At 43.7% G+C, this 26247-nt stretch overlaps 1 protein-coding gene across 2 annotated transcripts; it reads left to right on the forward strand.

Annotated features, from left to right (window-relative positions):
• Positions 1–2387: 2387 nt before the first annotated feature.
• On the forward strand, positions 2388–26247 carry LOC147635410 (chromatin remodeling protein EBS-like). 2 transcript variants are annotated; one of them, XM_086802686.1, is made up of 5 exons: positions 2393–3128; positions 3529–3871; positions 4799–4867; positions 25223–25361; positions 25932–26247. In XM_086802686.1, exons 1-5 carry the CDS (start codon positions 3053–3055, stop codon positions 25974–25976), a joined length of 672 nt encoding a protein of 223 aa, XP_086658812.1. In that variant the 5' UTR covers positions 2393–3052; the 3' UTR covers positions 25977–26247. The 2 variants fall into 2 exon arrangements, with proteins under 2 accessions (XP_086658813.1, XP_086658812.1); XM_086802687.1 differs by lacking the exons at positions 4799–4867; positions 25223–25361; positions 25932–26247 and having other exon boundaries at positions 2388–3128; positions 3529–3875.

Genomic DNA, 26247 nt, shown 5'->3' on the forward strand with positions numbered 1-26247 from the left:
TCTCTTTAGTTAAAAAAAAGGAGGCAAATGTTTTGTTAAATTATATTTTCTTATTGATTGCACATCTCTCTCTCTCTCTCTCTCTCTCTCTCTCACACACACACACACACACACACACACACACACACACACACACACACACACACACACACACACACACAAGTCAATTCATGTATCCATATAAATATATATGTATCGATAATCACCTATCTAAATAGGTATATAGATAGATAGTAGATAGTTAGGTACTAATATAAATGATAAATAAATAATCATTATACAAATATATAGTTATGGACCCCTGTTGGAATCTCGTGGGCATGCCACCATCAACGATTGATTGAGAAATCAAATCATGGCCTTTAAATCTATGCACCGTTGCTTCATGAGCTATGCCAATGTCTCATCAACCTCCTACGATAACGACCCAATGCATGCAACATGATAATCATGAGATCTCTATTGTCATGATAATCATGAGATCTCTATTGTCCTCCATAACTGCATACAAGAGAGTGCAAAGGGAGCAAGAAGTCAAGGAAAAAAAGGATTTACTTTTGACGTATAGATTATAGAAGTCATATGTTTTTAATTCTCCGTCTTAGGATGTTGTTGGTAGCATGCAATCACGCTTACAAAATAGAGGTGCCCATTAACCATCCAAAGATCTTTGACTTTAAACTTGATGTGCTCTCAATCTTCCTTGACCACACTAATCTAATGATACTTGTTGTCTCTTGCAAATCCTCCTTCATCTCTTTTCTTACCATGGTGGTGATACTGTCGTGGTGGGACTCATATTGTTATCCAAGGTTATGACTCAATCTTTGAGTTTGCAAACCTGTCCTTTTAGCTATGTGATTCAAGTATGTGCTTAGCTTGTTTGAATAAGTGGTGAAGGTTTTTATTGTTCTTGTCAAAGCTGCCACAAAATTGAGCTTTTGTGGCATCTTCATTTTATTGCTCTATAGTGACGTTGCTTGTTGTTGTAAAGTAGCAATGCTTCTTGTGTAAATTTTGCTAGAGCTATGTCATGTAGGTGGTTATTGAAGACGTGTTGGATTTGTGGGCACAATAGGCTATTCACAGCTCGATGAATGAATTGGTTGCCGACTAGGATGGGTGGAGTCAAGTTGGGAACGTGCCACTAGGATGGGTGAAGTCAAGATTGGAGACTAGAGTAGATATGACACGCACATGCCAGAGAGACATGTGATGTTAGACATATATTAATTTAGTCCGAGGCACTTAGGCCTAGACCGGACATTACTAGTGTGTGCACTAGGCCCCTGCCCGTGCACACACTAGTAATGTCCGGTCTAGGCCTAAGTGCCTCGGACTAAATTAATATATGTCTAACTTGTGAAACTCTAATGAGGAGCATCTTTGGCTCTTGCTAATCCTTGAGTTGGGCGATGAGAAGCTCTGCATGCAAAGAGGAAGGAAAAACTAGATAAACTAGCTAGCTCTCTATCTATATATAGATAGAGAGAGAGAGAGAGAGAGAGAGAGAGAGAGAGAGAGATTGTTTATTAATTTCCTCTATATACTTTTATCACAACACCATCTTCTTCTAGGTCTCATCAGCAATGAGAGCCATCATCATCTCTAGGTTCCTCCTCACTTGAGTTTGATGTGAGTAGCCAAGATTTTAGCATTGGAGGACGTGACTAGTTCTTCATCATGGGATCCCCCTAAGAAATGGGTGGCCATCAATCATGATGCTATGAAACATCATGGGATTGCCCCACAAGAAATGGGAAGTCCATGAACCATATAAAGAAAGAAGATATGAAAAGACTTGGAGAGGTTTGATGATTTTTTTGTTTATCCTCGCGAATATGAAGCCCCTTTTTATCTTAGAAATTAAAAAAAATGCAAGGGGAGGCGTCTCGTCATGCAGGGCCGCCGCCTCCTGCTCCTTCCTGTGGTGGTGATGGACGATAGAGAGAGAAGGACACAAAGAAGCAGTGAGAGATTCTTAGAACCTACACAAGAATGCAAGGTGGTTTTGATAATTTCAACTAGATAGAAAGTTTTGTGACCGTTTGCCTTTTTCATAGAGAGGCGGGTAGGCTCAAATTTGAAATAGGCCCAGACTCCCGCCAGAGCGACATATATACATAAAAGCCCCCAAAAGACAGAGCAAGGACGTGTAGCACCATGATTGGTCAGGCTCATACATAGGTTAGTTAAAACTTTGGGGGGAGATTTTGTTTCAAATAAAGCCCACATCCAAGCTGGATCCCTGCACAGTCCGTACCTTGCAAACGGCCAAAAAAACCCAAAAAAGCAGCAGCAAATTGACACAAGCAGAAATGAACCCAGTTGCTACAGGCTATTTACCCATCTTGAGATCTTGCAATAATCAATTGAAGTAACCACTTCTCCTTCCATTCTGTAGTACCATTAAATGCAGCTTTCCGCCTCTCTCATTACAATTATTTCTCAAAATGCATCATTTGTAGCCAAAAATTACTAATTATGATTGTATTAGTGAACTTGAGTTATAGCTGCAATCCTTGCACTAATGGGTACCATGGTTTGCCTTAAAGTTAGTTGTGGAAATTTCTTAACGTTAAACCAACTGCATCGTCTGGAATTGTCAAGAACAGGTTAGAAAGGGGGCTAATTACTCCGTATAATTCGTCAAGAAGAAGGAGCCTTTAACGTTGTGCAGGAAATTGGATTAAAGTGGCCACCCAAGGACAATTTTTTAGTCAATTGGAAAATTAATTTTGCCTACACCCATCCAAGACTCACTGTAATTACCCCTCTTCCTGCACCTTCCTCTTTTGTGTGTACGTGCACGCTTCTGTAGTTCTGTTGATATTTCCTTCCTTTTTAGTTCAAATCTGGACCTAAATGGGTTTGGATTGTGGCCTGACTGGTGTCTAAGTGATCACTAATTTTGCCCACAAGATGCAGTTTTACCGTCTTGGGTTCTGATAATTTGCAAGTTTTAGCACTTGAGCGCTCAACTGGAGCTTCAAAGTGAGGACCCAACAGCGCTAATCCACTCGGGGGTCCAGCTTTTTTTCTGCAAAATTTCATGGCGAGATCGAAGTCTTCAGGCAAGCAAGTGCTGGAAACGTACGCAATCAAGGGAACCCACAAGGTTGTGAAAGGTAAGAAGCTGCCAATTTTGCGTTAAATCCATTCTAGGGTTTGCAAAATTTGGCTTGCCATCTCTTTTGTCAGAAAGAGCAATCCCGCTCTCTTTCTGTGTACAGGAAGTGTCTCCAGCGCTCTCTTTCTGCGTGATTGAAATTAGGGCTTCTTTCTGTATGACTATGCAGTTCATTTGAAAAAGGCTTTCTTTCTGTTTGCGCACAGGAGCTTTTTTAACGGTGTCTTTCTCGCACAGGAGCTGAGCTTTGTCACGCTCTTTTTCTGTGTACAGGAGCTTAGCCACGCTTACTCTCTGTTTAAGGGCTTAATCACGCTTTCTTTCTGTTCACTATACGAGTTTTACAGCTTAATCACTGTGTCATCATGCTGTTAAAGCGAAATTTTCTGTATATGCAGCTGGTGACTGTGTACTGATGCGAGCCCAAGACTCTGAGAAGCCGCCATACGTGGCGAAGCTGGAGAAGATTGAAGCGGACAACCGAAAAAATATTAGGGTTAGGGTACGGTGGTACTACAGGCCGGAAGAATCCATAGGTGGGCGCCGGCAATTTCACGGCAGCAAAGAGCTGTTTCTGTCAGACCACTACGACAGCCAGAGCGCCGACTCTATCGAGGGCAAGTGCACCGTCCACACCTTTCGCAACTATACCAAGCTCGAGAGCGTCGGAAACGACGACTACTTCTGCCGCTTCGAATACAAGGCTGCCACCGGGGGCTTCACCCCTGACCGAGTTGCTGTGTAAGGGTTCTCTCTCTCTCTCTCTCTCTTTCTCTCTCTCTCTCTCTCTCACTCACACTCTCTCTCTCTCACACACACACACACATCTCTGTTTTACAACGGGAATTAGTTTTCTTCTCAGCGAAAGCAACGCAAGGGAAAAATTAACACGAAGAATAAGGTTAAGGCACGGATGTCCAAGTCAAGGTGTCAAGCTTGACGTTGCCGCCTGGAGCCGGTTCTAGATAGGTGCAGAGTACAGCCTGGCGAACCCTGTTAGAAAGGTGTCGATCTATGGCCCGGTTTTAGATAGGTGCAGATATGTGCCTTGCGTTTGTCCAGGTTAGATAGATAAGAGTCGAGACACATACCTGGTCTTATCCACCATGGGAATGACGAGGCCATGGAGATGCAGGGTTCCAGCTAACTTGATGCCAGGAGCCAGTTTTTGGAATGTCAGACATGACCGCGTGGAGTAAAGTATCGTGGTGCCCATGTTTGGGAAGAAATTCGTGTGTAATCCGAAGTGGATATTTGCGCTAGTGCTGGGTGATCAAGCAGTTGCCTTTGCACATAATACTTTTAAATCTAAATTATCTGCAGTATCATGTGTGCTTGAGCTAATCCCTTGATGAGCTCTACCACAACAGAAAAATCAAACCGACTGCTAAGTCTGAGAAATATGACAAATGAACCCTGATACAATGCTACTCTAACACAATGTCAGATTACTCCAGCTAAGATGACATCATGAGTTATTCTGGCAGTAGCCCAGCACAATATTCCTAGAGTAATTTTACTTGTTCCAACTTCCAAGATGTATTGATTAAGAACTAAAGACATCACAAGCTCAAACTAGCAAGAGCTTAACACATCTAAGCTTGATCTAGGAGTATCTTATTAATGGGCAAATATGTCAGTGATTACAAACAATTCACTCGTTTACAGGTACTGCAAATGTGAGATGCCTTACAACCCTGATGACTTGATGGTGCAATGTGAAGCGTGTAAAGACTGGTATGTGCCATTTGTCATTGTGAATTGTCAGGTCATATATTTCAATATTCAGAAACAAAAATCATCGGTTAAGTGTCAAGAGCCCGTGCTTATTAGATGCTAGACAACAAGACTATCTTATGATACTGACTGTGTCCAAAAGTTTTGAGTAAAAGGGCCTGCTTTGATTTGACTCGCTTCTACAAAGTGTCAAGTGTAGCAATTAGAAGTTGAATATCAGTACCTATTCATGCTAGCTGAACTATCTGTCACCAAATGTAATTCTTCTAGATTAAGACACTATTCAGAAAAATTCTGATGGTGGTGATGGATGACGTGAAACTATGGTGGGTTTCTAGGGAATCCTCTTGGTTGCTTTCAATCAATGAGCAGAGTGATGCGATGGTTCCTTTGCTTAGAAGCTGTGTCCTGGTTTCTGATAGACCTGCAAAGGATAGAACCAATCTCAGAAGTGCTCTGCTACTCTCAGCCACAACTGCTGGTTGTGATAGAGTAGTGTTTATTGTTAGAGAACCTTGCCTTGACTGTGCATGGAGGGTGGTAAGGTCAGCTTTGAGAAGATTGTGGCTGAACCTAGTGATCTGTAGGTACGTCAAGGAGTTGAGCATTGAAAGAGCTGATTTAGTCATTGTGGGTGCTCGTAGACATTCTTTTCGCTTGCCTTTTATTGCTTCTTTGGGCTTTCGAAAGAATCTTTACGTATGTGATCTGTAGAGTCACAACAGAAGTAGTTTCCAGCTTTTGTTTTGGGATAAAATGCATTTGAGGTGGTTTTTTTAATTAAAAAAGTTAGTGTCTAGCTAACTTCTTGGTTCCAGCATGACCCTTGAGGGTTGAGGAAGCAATACTCGTCCACTGAAACGATTCTTACCATCCTTCGCCTTGGTTGTGACTTCTTTGAAATTTTTCTATTCTCGGTAAATTCTTGTGTCATCAGCAACAGCAGTTTCCCAAAGAATACAGGAAAGACTACAACGTTTGACTTGACAGATGTTACCTGATATGTGATCTAGGAGCAAGGATTACTAGGTCTACTGTCACGAATGGATTCTCAAAGCTGTGTCAAGGGCCAAGGCAGCCAAATTCTTCAGCATATATATATATATATAATGGCTTGACTCAAATACTGTGAGTACATTATATGAAAGATTCCCACATTACTGAGATCGCCGTCCATGCTTGCTTTGAGCCTCAATTGGAGATTGCACCCTATCTATGAGTACAGCCTCACTTGATGTAAAGAAGCCGGGTTTGATGCTGCGTTGCTGGAAGGACACAGTCCTCTATAGTCGCCTGTGAGTTTTGACATCACTGTTGAAGTCGTTCCAACGGAGGGATAATATGCTTCTTGAGAATGCCACCCTGGTGACTCGTGAGTAAATCAGTCGAGACAAACTATAACCTTTTAACTAAGGTTATTATATTGTGACCATCTTATCATAGGTTATCACGACCTTCTTCTACGGTTTTGATAAAATGATGAAATTTGCTGAACGTGGAAAATGCACGAGAAAAGCAGTCCGAGAAACCGCCTTCAAACAACGAACCACTCTAGACCAAAAACCTGCCCTGATAGTAGTCTGTAGATACCACTAGTAAAAAACAGGATTGTCAGAGAAAAAGATGAAAAGAATTTTCTATTGCAAGAAGATGATCTATATACTGGTAATCTCTATCCTGTTGCAAGAAGATGATCTATATACATAGAGTGAGCTCCCTATTTGGTAATCTCCTTGTTTAGCCGAACATCTATCCACACCTACACACTTCTAGAATACTCTAGACAATTTGTCTACACAGTGCATACATTACATGATAAAATTTATGAAAGACGCCCAACATAGATTCCGTGGGTGCACTTGATCATGTTCCTTTGAAGCTACTAAAATGATTTTGGATATAGGGGAACACAAGTGGGACCCAAGGGTAGTGTAGGTGAGAACCCTTGTGTAACCTGCTCACTTCAAACAGGCAGTCTCATTCTAGCACATATGACATGAGTCTTGATACGTCAGGTCCTTGCAAAGCTCCAGAGGTGCTTAGTCACACTGTCTTGAAGGTTGATTGAGCACCATGCCTAGTGGATGGATACTCTTGGTAGCCTGGCTACTTGTCAGAGGTGTGAGTGTTGCGAGAGTCCCAACGAAATTGCCTTTGCTGTTGCCCTCTACCAAAGTATATATAGCGAAGAGCACCAGAGTAGGTATGGCGAAGGGTAACTGGTTTGTCCACAAAGGGCCTCCCCCAAGGGGTGCAATATCATAGACGGCCCTGATAGAGTAGTGTTTATTGTTAGAGAACCTTGCCTTGACTGTGCATGGAGGGTGGTAAGGTCAGCTTTGAGAAGATTGTGGCTGAACCTAGTGATCTGTAGGTACGTCAAGGAGTTGAGCATTGAAAGAGCTGATTTAGTCATTGTGGGTGCTCGTAGACATTCTTTTCGCTTGCCTTTTATTGCTTCTTTGGGCTTTCGAAAGAATCTTTACGTATGTGATCTGTAGAGTCACAACAGAAGTAGTTTCCAGCTTTTGTTTTGGGATAAAATGCATTTGAGGTGGTTTTTTTAATTAAAAAAGTTAGTGTCTAGCTAACTTCTTGGTTCCAGCATGACCCTTGAGGGTTGAGGAAGCAATACTCGTCCACTGAAACGATTCTTACCATCCTTCGCCTTGGTTGTGCCTTCTTTGAAATTTTTCTATTCTCGGTAAATTCTTGTGTCATCAGCAACAGCAGTTTCCCAAAGAATACAGGAAAGACTACAACGTTTGACTTGACAGATGTTACCTGATATGTGATCTAGGAGCAAGGATTACTAGGTCTACTGTCACGAATGGATTCTCAAAGCTGTGTCAAAGGCCAAGGCAGCCAAATTCTTCAGCATATATATATATATATATATATGTATATGACTCAAATACTGTGACTACATTATATGAAAGATTCCCACATCACTGAGATCGCCGTCCATGCTTGCTTTGAGCCTCAATTGGAGATTGCACCCTATCTATGAGTACAGCCTCACTTGATGTAAAGAAGCCGGGTTTGATGCTGCGTTGCTGGAAGGACACAGTCCTCTATAGTCGCCTGTGAGTTTTGACATCACTGTTGAAGTCGTTCTAACGGAGGGATAATATGCTTCTTGAGAATGCCACCCTTGTGACTCGTGTGAGTAAATCAGTCCAGACCGACTATAACCTTTTAACTAAGGTTATTATATTGTGACATCTTATCATAGGTTATCGCGACCTTCTTCTACGGTTTTGATAAAATGATGAAATTTGCTGAACGTGCAAAATGCACGAGAAAAGCAGTCCAAGAAACCGCCTTCAAACAACGAACCACTCAAGACCAAAAACCTGCCCTAATAGTAGTCTGTAGATACCACTAGTAAAAAACAGGATTGTCAGAGAAAAAGATGAAAAGAATTTTCTATTGCAAGAAGATGATCTATTTACTGGTAATCTCTATCCTGTTGCAAGAAGATGATCTATATACATAGAGTGAGCTCCCTATTTGGTAATCTCCTTGTTTAGCCCCACACCTACACACTTCTAGAATACTCTAGACACAGTGCATACATTACATGATAAAATTTATGAAAGACGCCCAACATAGATTCCGTACTTGATCTTGTTCCTTTGAAGCTACTAAAATGATTTTGGATATAGGGGAACACAAGTGGGACCCAAGGGTAGTGTAGGTGAGAACCCTTGTGTAACCTGCTCACTTCAAACAGGCAGTCTCATTCAAGCACCTATGACATGAGTCTTGATACGTCAGGTCCTCGCAAAGTTCCAGAGGTGCTTGGTCACACTGTCTTGAAGGATGATTGAGCACCATGCCTAGTGGATAGATACTCTGGCTACTTGTCAGAGGTGTGAGAGTGTTGCGAGAGTCCCAACGAAATTGCCTTTGCTGTTGCCCTCTACCAAAGGGTAACTGGCTTGTCCACATAGGGCCTCCCCAAGGGGTGCAATATCGTAGACGGCTCTGATATGAAAAGCCTAGTCGTTGGCAACGCACTGCATTTGATCATCGTACAAGAGGCCCTACAAGACACTTTTGGATCTCTCCAATGTCCATACGCAATGACAAAAAAAAACAAGAGATGCTCAACAGCATGTGGTACAATTTTTTTCATGAGGTCTTCTTCCATTCCTAGTCCTAGTGGCATACTCGGGAATATCACCCGGCTATACACACCCCCTTTACTACTCACCACACACACACCTCAATATTCCACCCTTCCAAATGTTAGCCACTTTGTAGGTAGTGGACAAGCCATAGGACGAATTGAACACCTTGCATAGTTTTGGTAGAGTTGAACGTCGCAAATTGAGATGGCCCTGATATGGAAAGCCTAGTCGTTGGCAAAGCATTACATTTGATCATCATACAAAAGGCCCTACAAGACACCTTTGGATCTCTCCAATGTCCATAAAAAGCGACAAAAAACAAGAGATGTTGAACAGCCGCATGCCACACAGCATGTGGCGGAGTGCAAATGAACATCTTGCTTGCTTTTGTTATTGAGATGGCCATCTTGAGGGTCACTTGTGACCTTTTAGTGTTAGAATAGTCAACCCACATGCTGACAAGGATGCTTATCTTGATGGCTTGTTGATTTTGGAGATCCCATAGCCACCTCCATGCTTAGAGGGACGATGGTTTCCATTGCTTGTCAACGTGCATCAATTCCAACGCTAGAAGCATGTCTCATGCTAGGACTAGTAGGTAAGGTTAGGGTTTATTGAAATCAACCCATGTTATGAAATAGATGCAACAAGCCTTTGTTATAAAGCAACAAAAGAGGTTATGTAAGGCAGCATGCTGAAAATATGGCTAGTAGTAGGCTCCTCCTATATGGTTGTGGATGCTCTCAAAGGGAGGCCACATCTTTGACCGGGGGTGGGGAAGGCTGCATTGGGAGCCCATAATGCCACTTGATGTTCTCACACTTGGACTTCTCTCCAAGTGTGAGAACATAGCTTGATGTTGTTGCATGCGTGTCTTGAATCATCCTTCAAACGCTCCAAGCATCCACAAAGGATATGGACAAGGTCCGTCCAAATCAAGCGGATAGTCACTGGCACAGTAGAAAAACCTCATGACCTCAATGCATCGTGCTCACTACATGTGGTAGGCCGTGATGTTGCTAACGAGTTCCCACTTCTAATCAGCATGGGTTTTTGAGGTAGATGGAGTCACCAACAAAGGCACGAGTTGTAGTACTTGACCCTCACCATCCTCCGCATAGAGGAGTGCACAACCTCCATAGCACAAGCAATAGTCCCATGGGTGATGAATTAGTGGGTGCAATATTGGCCATTAAAGTTGGTGAACTTTTGGAGAATCCTATTTCGTGTGCTTGATACGACGGACGTCTTCATGTGAGGTGACGGACATCTTCATGTTGTGAGCTCCCTCAGAAGACAGTCCGGACGTAGGGTTTGGTCCTACATACATTGGCTTAGTTTGGGTCCTGGGAACATGGGGACTAGCTTGTATATGTGGGTGGAACTAGTTGTGGGAGCCATGGACCGGCCAGTGGGCTAATTTGGTCCAGTTGGCTAGGGTTGGCAATCCAGACCCTATAAATAGAACCCCAGACCTTATAAATAGAACCCCAGGGTCTTGTATTCATCATTTACTCATGAGAGTCATCTAAGGCACACTGTGGAGCTCTAGAGAGAGATCATTGTACCGTTTGCTCGCTAGCAATATATTCTTGGTGTTGATCTTGTTGCAATCACTCCATTATTGTCACGTGCATCTCGCACTTGGATGCCATGTAGACATATCTGAACAAGAAGGTGCAAAACCTGGAGTGGAAATTGGTCCCATGTGAGCCTAGTCCGGAACGAGTTAGCCAAGGTTCCACTCTATGTGTCCAAGGTCAAGTGTGCATTGTCCTGCATATGATGCAGTGCCAGTCCGTGCTGTGAGTCTCCCTTTAGAATGATGTCAGCTCCGAGATGTGCTAAGCGGCAGCAATTACATTCTTTTCCTCTTCCCGTCTTGGCACCGGCCTATAGGGTGGTTACACTGGCTACACGGCTTCTCTCTCTGTGGGATAGTGACCGTATAGAGAAGGGTTGCATGGGTTGCTGCTGGTGATGAGGGCTGAAGAACCGAGCCCAAACGGGCTAGTCAGTGAAGAGAAGGCGCACTTGAGATGGGATTGAGGCGTTGGTTGGTCTATCTGGCATGCTGTGACACGGCGGGAGAAAGCAGCTGCAGTCGTTTTTTGCTTGCATGGACAACTGCATCAGGGTGACCTTTGTGGCTGCCTTGCGAGTTGAGCCCAGGGCTCGTTGGCGTTTCCTCTGTGTGTAGAGTGGCAGCCGCATGGAGATGGTTCTTGTTTGGTGGTGCTACTTGTAAAGCCTAGACACTAATGTTGGGTTTTCACACACAAGAAAGGCCTCTTCACATTGGGCAGACACCCACGGATGGCCAGGCCTTAGGGGTTGTTCACGTGTCTTTCTTCTAGAGTTTGACAAATGTATCAACAAAGTGCAAGGTGTGGGTGCTGCTTCACAATGCGGGCAGCTGGCTGGGAGTCCGTGGTAGGCAAACATACATTATACTTGGAGGCGATTCACATGGAGTATCGTCGGGAAAGTGGATGTCGCGTTTGGGTGGCTCGTTGGTACTTGTTGGATGGTCTTGAGCAAGTAGACGAGGCATACTCAATGTTGGTGTGGGGGAACACATGGCAAGTGGAATAGCTTGAGACAGTAGTAGTGGTGTGTAGATGATTTTCAGTGGGATCGTTGAGGGGATCATGGCAGAGGAACAGGGTACAGACTTCATGATGTGGGAGGAGCGTACAGGTTTCATGTGCATGGATCCAGGTTGCTCATGTTTTTCTTGGGCAGAGGGGGAAGTGTCTCCCGAGGTTCGGCGTCGGCTCATGGTGGTCAGAGACAGTTGGACATTTTGATTGGCAGGTGCTGAGGTCGAGAGGGGGACTGTGAGTTCTTGGTACAGATCCAAAGAGATTTGAGAGGATCCATTGGGTGGACACCCACGGATGGCCGGGCCTTAGGGGTTGTTACGTGTCTTTCTTCTAGAGGTTGACAAAGGCATCAACAAAGTGCAAGGTGTGGGTGCTTCTTCACAATGTCGGCAGCTGGCTGAGAGTCCATGGTAGGCAAACATACATTATGCTTGGAGGCGATTCACATGGAGTATCGTCGGGAAAGTGGATGTCGCGTTTGGGTACTCGTTGGATGGTGTTGAGCAAAGTAGACGAGGCATACTCGTCATTAGTGTGAGGACACATGGCAAGTGGGATGGCTTGAGACGATAGTAGTGGTGTGTATATGATTTTCAGTGGGATCGTTGAGCTTTTGGGATCATGGCTGAGGAACAGGGTACAGACTTCATGATGTGGGAGCGTACAGGTTTCATGTGCATGGATCCAGGTTGCTCATGTTTTTCATGGGCAGAGGGGGAAGTGCCTCCTAAGGTTCGGCGTTGGCTCATGGTGGTCAGAGACAGTTGGACATTGTCATTCTGGTGCTGAGATCGAAAGGGGGACTGTGAGTCCTTGGTACAGATCCAGAGAGATTTGACAGGATCCTGATATATTATTTCTTCTCTGGCAAGGTGGGAAATGCATGCCCATGGCTAGGAAGATGCGAGGTGGTGACATTTCTGGAGCGATTAGAGGTGGATGACCCCAGGTAAGCACTAGGGGTGTGGACATAAAGCCATTATTCCCTGTCCAAGCCTGAACTAAAATCCTAACAAGCCTAGGAGAAACCAACTATGCTTATAAGCCCGTCCTTTAGCCATGCAGATTGTCTGGTGGAACATTTATGGCCTAGGCGATGCCTTTAGCCATAGGCACAAGATAATTGTGCGCACGAGAGAAGCTTCAGTGTGCTCGTTGGCAATGACATTGAGATGCTCATGGTTGAAGAGCACCACCTCACTGCAGGCCATACTAGATATTGCACGAAGCTTCTCTCGAGGGTTAGCCACAATTTGTGGTCTCCAACAATTGGACCCTTGGGGAACCAAGGAGGGGTGTCTTCATTTCAGTCAGCAGCCAGCTTTTCTGTGGAGCTTTTAAGCCTATGTGCTAGGGTTCTCAAAATAGAGAGGAGAGCAGTAGAACTCCAGCATATAGCACACACAATAGCCTAGACTATCGTATTATCCAAGGAAATGTTTACAACTGAATCCCAAGTACAGAGTGTGACTGAAAATGTTGACCACAAACCTCAACCCAATATATTTGTTGGCCAGTCCTTGCACCAGAGAAATGCTCTGTAGGCTTGATCATTGAAGAAATACTAGGTGGGGATGAATGAAATCCTACGCATGCTTATATAGGGCCTCCATATGCAAGCCAGCTTGTTGAGCTAGCTATTGTCGGTCTACTCAGGACAAGCCCACCCGGCTTACTGAGCTGTTGTCGGTCTACTCAAGACAAGGCCACAACCAATTTTATGCTAGCCGACTGCTACATCAAATGGTTGGCTGCCACGTGGCACATGTGCTCACCGAATACTGCCTGGCTGCACACTTTTGCCTATGCCAACTGCTCTGTCACATGCTGTCCGTGTGTGTCCTACAAACACCTAGCTGTGTCACATTCTTCCCCACTTGCATTGCAACTGTCCTCAGCTACATGGGCTCGTGATAAGCTCTCAACAACTAGTAAGATTTGTAGATGATCCTTTTCAAACTAGATTGCCTGCCGGATCGGATAGCCCTTAAACTAGAGGAGATACTACAATTGCTTCCAATGAGAACCATACTTGTGTTGTTACAAAACAGCCTACCCTTGAACCAAGAACCCTCTTGTAATCCTCCGTCATCCACGAACTCGGGTTCATCCTCATCCAATGAAGCACTCAACTCTGGTGGTCCATGATACTCCACTAGGTTGCTTGAATGGAACATCGGGTGCATCTTCTAATGGCTCGGTGACTCTAGCTTTAAGACTACATCATTGAGCTTCATGATGATCTTAAATGGATCATTCTTCTTTGGAGCCAATTTGGAAGCAATGCTTGAGTCTTTAGTTCATGATCTTCAAATAAACCTAATCTCCCTCTATGAAGGTACTATCCAGACAATGCTCATAATTCTGTGGAAGTCTTAAGAGGTCAGGTCATCAGATTGATTACCGGACGACCATATACCACCTCCAAGGGAGCCTTCTTCGTTAATGCCTGCACCGTATCATCGATGGCATGCTCCACCAATGGCATTTAGAGCTCTTGTGCATATGTGCTAGGGTTTTCATAATAGAGAGAAGAAAGCAGTCAAACTCAATCACAAAGCTGTATTAATGTGACTGAAAATGATGACTCAGCCCAATACACTGATGTAGATGTCCCTTAGCCAACCCTTGGACAAAGAATTGCTCTACAGAAAACTTGATTGCCTAATGGAATATGAGATGAACAAATGAGGAACCAAATCCCTCTTTATATAGCAAAATCACTTCAGGTCGGTGGGTTCTGGTCAGCCAGCCCTTTTTGACCCAGAAAATAATGTGAAAAAATACTCCAAATGATTTAATAGTGTGCCCAAAGGGTGTCCCATCTATGGGTGCCTTCCTAGGAACTTTTGGGCATCTATTTGGCTGCCAAACAAGTACGGTCACCCAACACTAGCCCCTTATATCCGTGGCAGAACGGTCATCCTTGTAATGTACGTATAAAGCGAATGTGGAAAGAGGTGGGCCTCTTTTGCCTCCACATTGTAGAAACCGTTTGGCGCATTGTGATTGGAGCAGTCCAATGCCATCCAAGCTTGGTTGATGACATCTATGATGTGTAGGTTGCCGAGAAGTTTCAAGAAGTCAATGGGCTCGTCCCAGATCATGGTGGCCACCAAAGCGCTATTCCATTCCCTGTCACATAGACCACACATCTTCTACTAGTCTTTTGGAGCAGCCAGCTAAGGGACAGAAGACGAAACTTGAAAAGTAGTAGAAACAGCCTAAAAAGCAGCCCAAACAATAACAATTAACTCAAAGCAGTGTGGGGCTCCCATTGCATCAGATTTCTGCAATCGGGAGATGACTTGACAAGGTTTTCCTCCTTTGTTCTCAACCAGAGCTTAGTGTGTAGTTTAAATTTGAAGATTATTTTGTGAATATATATACTCAAGGCTCAAGCATTATTCACTCTAGCAATATGTAGTAGATCAGGTTGAAAGAATCAAGTCTTCGGCTTTTTCAGAACAAGTAGTGCCTACTAGTAACTTGGAGGTGTTTTCAAAAGAGAGCTTGTGACTATCAGGTGGAGTCATTGCTAGACCCGGAGGTGCTTGGAGGAGTGCATGTGGTAATGACTTCAGAGATCCTTGGAGTTGAGTTTTGGATTCATTTATTATATTTGCAGACCAAGAGGACTCGTCAAAGGACAAGTCTTGATAATTTAGGAGGACCTGCTAGAGAATGAGTCTCCACCATTAATGAGATGGCTATCGTAGTAAGCAATTTACATTGGTCCTAGTGGATTGAGACTATTTTGCTTCTATCTTTTAGCTACATTATTTCTTTAGTATGTTTCACTCCAGATGATCAGTTCTTAGTTGATGGTGGTGTGGGCATGCAAGAAAATAGTGGTAGTTTTAGGATTTCCACAACGGATCTCTGGTGTGGAGACCAACGGAAGGACAATTTTCAAGTTGCCAAGGAAGATTCTAATCCAAACTAGTAGATTGCACGCCCTTGGTCTTGGCTATGCAATCCATGTCTTTGAATCATTATGAATGATCCATGACTTGCCTTTATATAGGAAAGTGATAGCAAGTTGTAATCAGGTCCGTTTTCACTTTTCAGGCCATAAAAAGTCATCAAAAATGTCATAAATGTGATCATATTGTGCCCATAATATGTCCCAACCATTGTTGCATGTCTTGGGCACCTCCACGCATCTATAGGGCCACCAAAATGGCTCCAAATTACCCTTATACAACCTCTAACTTTGCTCTTAAGGTGGCTGTAAGGAATAATCATGTCTACGTGGCACCAGATTAAGGTGTGCACGTGACATCCCCTCCTGCTAAACTTGAAGCTAGTGTCACCATTTGGTCCACCCATGCTTTCTCATTATGTATGTACATTGGATTGGCGTCCATGGCAGTTGCACATGCCGGGGATTGATGCCACTCATGTGATATTGTGGACTTGGCTTTTCGTTGGGACTTGTGCCTGTGTGTACATGCCTGGAAATGCCTGGAGCATTGGTGTTCCATTGGGTATGGTATCTCGTGTGCGTGCCTGGAGCACGTATATTTTGGTATAGTCTTATGAACGGGGATTGTCCATACCAATGCTGCATTGCATAGCATCTTTATTTGCTTGCTTGCAATTGAATTTACATGCATTTTCATGCTTGCTTGACCAATGTGTAGTTCAAGGTAAGGGGGCGTGCGCCTGTGAACCGTGCGTGTGAAACTGCCTGTTGACATGGTTATGTGACATGTGACAGGTGGTAAGTATTGGTCAAAAACCTATTCTTAGGAATTAACATTAATTTATAAATGAGTGTACACAATTCATTAAGTTTTGGGCAACCTAAAGTCACTTATAAATTATGTCCAGCCTTGTGTTCGCACACATTGATGTCTTGAGGTGGACAAAACTCAATGCTCACCACCCAAATCTTGTCCCCTTTGTACAAAGGGAGCAACCAGCCATGTGTCCATCCCAGCTTGCACGCACCACAAGTCACTTGTCCTCTCTACCTTACACCCACGGTGGACATCTCATCATCTCTCTCTTCTCTCTTTCTGTGTCTTTATCTTGTTGCCTCTTCAGGATTAGCCAGCGCATGTCTTGTGCATGACACTATGCTCACGATTCCAAAGCAACCCCTACCCTACTGCCCATACCAAATGCTTCTTAACTGGGGCATAATCTAGTGCCCAAATATTAAAACCTTATACTGAGAAACATGTACAAGATTGCCATCACCAATACCATATCCACCTTGGTATTACCACCCCAACCAGTTCCTCTTGGAACCACACCGGTACAACATTACTCAGTGACTTTGCTAATGGGTTCTCAGAATCCAAAGCAACCCCCATCAATTGACTATGCCTCCTTGTTTGACGCTATGGTGTAACAAACAATGAGAGACTTTATTAACATGCCATGCATGCCATCTCTTCAATGTTTCCATTGCAAGGGCCTTTATTGCGTTGTTAAGTGTCCTCATAGAGTGGTCGCACCAAGTACCCCAACTCCATCCCTAAATCCAATGCCAACAAATCTCAATGTCATTCCATACGGAGGCACATGTTACGAGTGTGTTGGGGTAAAGGCGTTATGCCCACCCTTATAGTGTGTACAAGCCCATAAGTTATAGTACATAGTACACTTAGTACTTTTAATGTACTAAGTGCACTATGTGTACTAGTGCAATATACATGTGTGATAGGGGAGTCACACACTCATGCTATTGATGAGTTGACTTATCCCCACAACTCTCTCTCTCTCTCTCTCCCTTGTGCTTCTCTGTGTATGTCTCCCACATTAACCTAACCCTAATTCTGTTTCTCCCACACAACTGGTATCAGAGCCAATCTGCAGCTCTCTTCATGTGCAGTATTCTTCCAACACGATGGTGGGCGTGGAGCTGGTGAAGCGGGAGACTAGGCAGTCGTAGGCCTTTGTCCATACTCAGGCGCAGCTAATCAAGCGAAGGCAACAAAGCTGGCGCTAGGCGAAACTGAAGCGAAAACAGCGCCAGGCGTCGAGCGTAGGCTGGGCGACATCGGCTACCTTCGCTAGGCGAAGCGGATGAACAGGCTGGTCCACAAGGCGGGCGTCAACAGGCTGCGTGTAATCGTGGAGTTCTAGCGCTGCTGGCAAAGAAGGCGAAGGCGTGTTAATCACTGGCGAATGCACGAGCGAGTAAGAAGCTCAGGGAGTTGACGAAATTCTGCTCCGGCGAAGTTGCGTTGCCGTCCGTCCTTCGGAAAGTCTTCGCCCTCGCATTGGCTCGCTGCAGGCTAAGCGTTCTCGCCAGAACAGCCATAGCCATGCTAAATCACTGTATTAAACTATGATCCAGACACTAGTGATTGTTTTCAACCTCTGCGATTGCGGCAACCTAATCAACTGGCTGAGCTCTAATTTTGGGCACTAATCGCAGAGATAAATCTGAGAGCTGGCCAGAATTGAAATGGGTTTGTCACAGGAAAAGCAGGGCTGGGAACTTGGGGTCTGCGATGGAGTCCCTTATCTGCATCAGTTTTCTGCAGAATAGCACCAAATCATCAACCCCTTTATCTGCAACAATAAAACCTGCCTGCAAATCAGAGAAAAATCAAAAAATTACAAGGTATTTTCCTCAATTTTTTTTGGGATTTGCAATTGAGCAAGTACAATCAACAATTGAGCAGGTACAGGTGCCCAACTGCTCAATTTTTGAGCAAAATTGGCAAAATTGGGTGACATTGGTCACAATCAGGATCAATTTGCAGGAATTGGTCACAATTACGATCAATTTGCAAGAAATTGGATGTCGAAATTTGGGGCTTTTGATGTAATTGTGTAATTAAGCACTCATACATGCTGTATGATGTGAGAAATCACATTTGGGCAAAATTGCAACAAATTGCAGCAAATTGCAGTGCAAATCAAGGGGCTTTTGTGCCGATTTGGTTGATTTGCATGCAGGCAATCGCATTTGATGCTGTGGATAATGTGTTGATGCCTTACAAGCACTCAATGTGCCTGTAAATCAAGGGGGTTTCATGTATTTGATGTATATGCGGCCAGGGGGAAGCATCGTGAACACTCTGGATGCCTTCATGTGCGTCAATGTACCATGTATGATCAGAAATTGATCTTAATTCAAGGGGCTTTTCAAGTTCGTATGCTTGTTGAGCTTGGCAAAGCAGCAGGCAAGACATTTATGCCTTGAATCCTCAAAAAAATCAGCTTGCAGTCAAGGGGCTTTTGCCTAATTTCTGTTCGGAACTGTTGTATGCAGTGTACAGGACTGTAAAAGTCTGATTTTCACTCATTTGGACAGCCAGGAGAGCATTTATTGCTATTGTACCTGCTGGTACAGATTTGGCACAGCTTTGTGCAAGTTTTGGCATGGCTGTACACTGTTTTGAGTGACCAAAAGGTTCAATTTCAGCTGCTATACTTGCCGGTACAGGTTTGGTACATCACAGGTGAGCACTTGGTACTGCTGTACAGTACTTTGGAAGGGCAAAAGAGCACATTTAAGGTGCTGTCCAAAATCTGCAGCAACCAGATTTTGGTGTTTTCATCACATACAGTGGGAGAAAAGTTGCATTCGTGCTTCCGCAGTGGGAGATAAAGCTTGGGAGAAAAACTGTGAGCACTTTGTGTGCTTTTGGTGCAGTGTTTGCACATTTTGCAGGGAGTCAGGCATTGACAGGTTGCATTTTGCTATGGCAACCACAGGTGAGAGCTCTTCATTGCTTCACATCAAGAAGCTTGAAGGCTCGCATAATTATGATATTTGGCAAACCCAGTGCTACAATGTGTTGCTCCAGAAAAAGCAGCACAAGCCTATCAAAGAAAGGGGTGTGATGCCCGCTTCTCTTACTGCTGAAGAGTGGGAAGATATGGATGAGCTGGCAAGATCTACTATCATGTTGTCTGTGTCAGACTCATTACTTTTCAGCATTCATGAAGAGAAGACAGCTTGGGGAATGTGGCAGAGATTGCAGGACTTGTATGCCCAACAAAGTGCCTCAAGCAAAGTGTATTGGTTGAAGAAACTCATAGGTCTTCAGATGAAGGAAGGGGCGTCTATGACAGCCCATCTAAATGAGTTTAATGGTATTGTCAGCCAGGTCATTAATCAAAAGTTGGCAATGGACGATGAGTTCAAAGCCACTTTTCTGTTATGCACTTTGCCAGAGAGTTGGGACACATTCAGGACAGCCACTAGCAATTCGCATGCTATGCTGTCATATGCAGATGTTGAGGGTGCTCTTCTTCAAGAAGAGATGAACAGGAAAAACAACTCTGTTGGAAAGTCCAATGCAATGAATGCACGTGGGAGATCCCAGCAAAGGGGGAAAAGCCAAGAAAGGGGAAGGAGCAAGTCTCGCTCCAAAAAGGATTTGGAATGCCATTATTGTGGCAAGAAGGGACACATTAAAAAGCAATGCTACAAATGGAAAAATGATCAAAAGGAAAAGGGAAAAGGCAAAGACAAAGAGAAAGATGAAGCCAAAGATGTAAAGCCAAAGGGCAAAAGTGGAGTCAAGATTGAAGAAATCAATGTGTCACATGCAGGTGGCAGTGAGGATGAGGTCCTATTTACGTCTTCACTTGATGCCCATTCACTTCTTACAGGTGGTCATGGTATGCACTCATGGATCATTGATTCAGGTGCCTCCTTTCATGTCACAGGTTGCAGAGACTTGTTTGTCAGGTATACTGCTGGCAATGAAGGAGTGGTTTATTTGGGTGATAACCATGCATGCAAGATTCTTGGCAGAGGTGATGTGAGGCTTGTGTTTTCAGATGGCTCACAGCTTATGCTCCATGATGTCAGGCATGTGCCTGAGATCAAGAAAAATCTGCTTTCTACTGGACAGCTTGATGATGCTGATTATGTTACCACATTTGGTAGTGGAAAGTGGAAAATTAGTAAGGGCTCACTGGTTGTTGCCAGAGGCTCTAAGGTGGACACTCTTTACTTTATGCATGCAGGTGTTTGTCACCATGCTAATGTAAATGCAACCGAGCTGCCAAAAATCTCTATGTGGCATAGCCGGTTGGGACACATGAGTGTCAAAGGAATGGAGCAATTGTCTCATTTGGGTTACTTGCCTTCTCTAAAGTTTTCAAGTTTTCAGTTTTGTGAGCATTGTATATATGGCAGGCAACTACAGTGCCCCCACAAGAAAGCTCTTGGACAGAAAGATGCTCAGTTAGAGCTTGTGCATACAGATGTATGTGAGATGCCTCAGCTTTCTTTGGGAGGGGCAAAATATTTTGTGTCTTTTATAGATGATGCCACACGCAAGGTGTGGGTTTATCCTCTTCGTTTGAAGGGTGATACATTTTCAGTGTTTCAGAAGTTTGTTGCTCATGTTGAGAATCAAACTGGCAAAACACTGAAGGCTTTGCGTTCCGACAATGGTGGAGAGTATATGTCCAAACAGTTTCAGGACTTTTGTGATGCTAAAGGCATCAAGAGGGAGCTCTCTACTCCTTATGATCCTCCACAAAACGGGACAGCAGAGAGGATGAACAGGACCATACAAGAGAAGGTCCGTTCTATGTTGTCACATGCTGCATTACCTCATGGTTTTTGGGCTGAAGCTGTTATGACAGCCGTTCACCTTATAAACAGGTCACCTAACACGAGGCTTGGTGGGAAAGTGCCAGAAGAAGTATGGACAGGGAAGCCTCCGTCATACAAGCACTTGAGAGTGTTTGGTTGCGTTGCGTACGTGCACATACGCATGGAAATGCGCACCAAACTTGATCCTAAGTCTCACAAATGCATATTCCTAGGATATGGTGACAGAGGTGAAATGGGGTATAGACTTTGGGATCCCATGAATAGAAAGATCATACGCAGCAATGATGTCATTTTTGATGAAACATGCATGTATAAGGAGCCTGCAAGGCAACAGGAGCCTAGCAGAGTCATCTTTGATGATGATGGACATCATGGACAACAACAAAGGGCTGTAAATCAGCCATTACAGCAGGAAAACCAGCCCTTAAATGGTGCTGAAAATGGTCCAAATGGACAGCCAGAGATGGCAGAAGATATCCCTATGGATATACCACAGTTAGAGGATATACCGGGCATGATTTTTCAGCCTTATGGCATGGAACAGGAGCCACCAATGGGTGATATGCAAGCTGGACAGAAACCTGCAAATGATGGTCATTGGGTACGGAGGTCCACTAGACCCTCCAGAGCCCCTGACAGGTTTGTTCCAGGGGTTGACTACTTGATGCTTACTGACTGTGGGGAGCCCTCATGTTATAAGGAGGCTTTACAGAGGGAGCGTGCCATGAAGTCAGAGATGGATTCTCTGCATAAAAATGAAACTTGGAAGTTGGTGCATTTGCCTGCAGGCAAGAAGGTTTTGCCATGCAAGTGGGTTTACAGGCTCAAAGTTGCACCAGATGCAAAGCCAAGATACAAAGCCAGGTTAGTGGCTAAGGGCTTCAAGCAGGAATATGGTGTGGACTTTGATGAGATCTTCTCTCCAGTGGTCAAAATGACCACACTTAGAGCTGTGTTAGCTTCGGTTGCACATGATGATCTGGACTTGATTCAGATGGATGTGAAGACTGCTTTTCTTCACGGTGATCTCGATGAGGAGATATATATGCAGCAGCCAGAGGGTTATGCAGTGAGTGGAAAGGAGAAGCTTGTATGCAAGCTGAAAAAGAGTCTTTATGGGCTCAAACAGGCACCAAGGGAATGGTATCATAAATTTGATACATTCATGAAATCTCAGAAATTCAGGAGAAGTGACATAGATCACTGCTTGTACACCAAGAAAGTTTTGGATGGCAGTCTATTGATTCTCATCTTGTATGTTGATGATATGTTGATTGCCGGGAAATCTCGTAAAGAGATGGATACCTTGAAGCAGAGGCTGCATCAAACCTTTGATATGAAGGATTTGGGTGATGCAAATCACATTTTGGGTATGCGGATACTTCGGGACAGAAATCAGCATGTGTTGTATTTGTCTCAGAAGGAATACATTGGCAAAGTCTTGCAGAGGTTCAATATGGACGGGGGGAAGAAGACTAGTACTCCTTTGCCTCCATATGTGAAACTCAGTGCTATGGACAGCCCACAGTCGGATAGTGACAGGGCTGATATGGCCAAGGTTCCGTATGCTTCAGCTTGTGGCAGTCTCATGTATGCCATGGTTGCTACTAGGCCGGACATTGCATTTGCAGTGGGAGTGGTTTCTAGATACATGGCCAACCCTGGCAAGAAGCATTGGGAAGCAGTGAAAGGTGTCATGAGATACCTGAAGGGCACACAGGATATGTGCATATGTTTTGGCAAACAGGATGCATTAGTGCATGGTTACACGGATTCGGATTATGCCGGTCATCCAGATAACCGGAAGTCTACTACCGGTTATGTGTTTACATTCACAGGAGGTGCTGTGTCATGGATATCCAAGATGCAGAAGTGCACAGCCTTATCTACTACAGAGGCCGAGTATATTGCAGCCACAGAGGCTTGCAAGGAGGCATTATGGCTATCTCGGTTAGTGGTTGATTTGGGTTATACAGGGGATTTTCCATTGTTGCATTGTGACAGTCAGAGTGCCATCCAGTTGGCAAAGAACCCTGTCTTTCATGCAAAGACGAAGCATGTGGATGTGAAGTATCACTTCATCAGAGAGGTGATAGAGAACAAGCAAATTCAGCTTGTTAAGATTCATACGGATGACAACCCGGCTGATCTGTTGACAAAGAGTTTGCCTCCGGAGCGGTTTGCTCATTGCAGACACTTGATGGGCATTGGATGAGGCCAGTTTCAGCCTTGATATGGCCTTGTATATTATCATGTACATGCTGATTTTTCTTTTCCTTCATTTAAGGGCACTTTGCCTTTAAGTGGGAGGTTGTTGGGGTAAAGGCGTTATGCCCACCCTTATAGTGTGTACAAGCCCATAAGTTATAGTACATAGTACACTTAGTACTTTTAATGTACTAAGTGCACTATGTGTACTAGTGCAATATACATGTGTGATAGGGGAGTCACACACTCATGCTATTGATGAGTTGACTTATCCCCACAACTCTCTCTCTCTCTCTCTCTCCCTTGTGCTTCTCTGTGTATGTCTCCCACATTAACCTAACCCTAATTCTGTTTCTCCCACACAGAGTGTGGATTTGAACATGCTTTCAAGGATTGTCCCAACACAATGACAATCACCCTAATATTAGGAGCATCAGCCACTTTGGCAAGCCTTAACTTGTTAAGCGTATAAGGAGGACTTAATTATATAGTCGCCCTTATTGCCAATAAAAGGCTTTAGACCAAGATGAGGGTAGTTTCTAAGAAATCATCCAAGTTAGCTAAGAAGCAAAAAGTTGAGGCTTTAACCTCAAAGCCAATAGCCAAAGATATTAAGGTGAGCGCCAAAGGTTGCAATAGCCCATGAAAAGGTTAAAGGGCCAGAATCAAAGGTCCAAAAGATTGAAGAGCACATAAAAACACAACACACGACTAATTGTCAAAGATAACGATGTCGTGTCCATTAAAAGTGGAAGTTGTGTCCCTCAGAGACAATGGGTGATCTCCCACTCAAAATATCTCTTCTAAAGAGAAGAAACCTATTAACTATGCAAACCTTACAAGCAAACTCAAAGAGTACCCCAACCTCGTGTTGGAGAAGGAGCGAATGAAATAATCCCAAATGCTTGTAAAAGGAAGGTGTAGACTGAACTAGAGTACAATGGTCGAGTACAAACTACTCACCCTGCATGAGTGTATCATGGATCTGATTTCAGTGTCTATCATAGAACCAATAAGGGAACCTCAGAGCATGCCAAAGGTTGTAGCCAAACTTGTGACCATTCTTATGAAGCTACAACAAAAAGAGCTAGTTCTAGAGCCTCAAACCAATCCAACGAATTTCCACATTGCTAGATGTAGTGAAGGAGGACTCAATTGGAGGTGAAAGTTAGCCTTCCATGGGTCATCATAGTCACACCACAATATTTTTTTTGATGTGATAGGTGAGATGACTTTATTTCGACTCCACAGGCATCATCGATGCCACACAACCCCTTTCACATTAGGTACAAGCCCACCTCCGAGTAATTATGAGCCAAATGAGAACGAATATTACACGAGGTACAAAGCAAATGACTTTCTAAAGAGGGATTCAAGAGAGCTTGTAAAGGTCAAGACACATGTTGAGGAGATGATACTCACGTGTTCGTCATGTGCTTTGATTGAAAAAAAGGATGGCAGTGTTTGGTTTTTACCCCTGAATTATTCTCTCATACCAGTTAATGGTGTATACATTGAACTCAAACTAAACGTCGCCAGAGATGCACATGATTGGGGAAAAATCGATTTAAACTGCACTTCTTGATATCAACCACAAAGGATATCATGATGCCCTTGCGATAGAGACTTTGACCATCTAGAAGGAACAGTATGAGACATGCCATTCCATGCAGACATTTAAGTAGTTTGTGAATTATTGACAGTAATTGGTCATTCTTAAAAAAGCAATTCTGTGTAGTAATTGCTTGCTATATCTTCCCCTTGTATTGGACTCATGCTTACAAGGTTTTGATATCCATCTTTAATTCAGAAAGGTAATGGGTTTTTGAGGGGAAAATGTTCCTTTGTAATCGCTATGCAGGTTTCATCCAGCATGCACGAACCTGACTCCAGAGCAAGCAAAAAAGATGGAACACTTCTACTGTCCTGATTGCTTTACACAGGATGGGAACAAAAAGACTCGAAACTCTCATAAAAATGCATCATCCCAGAAGGCAAAGGTAAAAAAAAATTACATATACACTTCACTCTTCCAAGTCTTGATGGGCACCACACATGTACATTGATTGCATATCACATGCACGTGTATCACGTACATTCATGGCATCATATGAATGTGTATTGTGTATATTGATGGCATCTACTGTGTAGTGTGATGGATTCAGGCACATGTTTTCCATGTAAAGTGGTGGCACCACGCATATATGTCCCATCCATGTGTTCCGCGTACATTTACGGTATCACATATGCTTGACACCATGTGCATCACATGCATGTATAGCATGTACATTGATAACATCACATACATGTATACCATGTACATTGATGTCCCCACGTTGATGGCATCACACATGCATGTACACCATGTACATTGATAACATCACATGCATGTGTAGCATGTGCATTGATGGCATCACATGCATGTGTACCATGTGAATTGATGCATCACATTCATGTGTATCATGTACTTTGTGAAGCTAAGTATTTGAGAAAATTATGATTTATGGAGCACTTTGGAAGACCCATCAGAAGTTCGAAAGCCCTTGAAAGTTTCAATTGGGTTGCTGCAGCCCGAATCAAAGCGGCGGAAGCGGTCAGAAGTAGCTCAGAGCTGAGGAGGGCCAACTTTCTCCAAGAACACAGAATGGGAGAAGCTACAGCTTTAAGAGTAGTTTTTACAAATTTGATAGCAGGAATGCAGCTGACAGATCAAAGCCAAAAGTTGACAGGTGAGCATAAAAAATCAAGGCAAGTAGAGATGTGTACTCTGCAAAAGATTTGTACCAAAATGGGCTTTTTAACTAAGAGCCATTTTATCTAGGTCCTAGGTTGGTGCTGTATAGTGATTGAATTATACTGTAGTGGTAATTATAATTTCTTTAGTTC

The sequence above is a fragment of the Cibotium barometz genome, chromosome 9 (genome assembly GCF_041138505.1).
Source record: "Cibotium barometz isolate CiBa-2024 chromosome 9, ASM4113850v1, whole genome shotgun sequence".
Classification (NCBI taxonomy): Eukaryota; Viridiplantae; Streptophyta; class Polypodiopsida; order Cyatheales; family Cibotiaceae; genus Cibotium; species Cibotium barometz.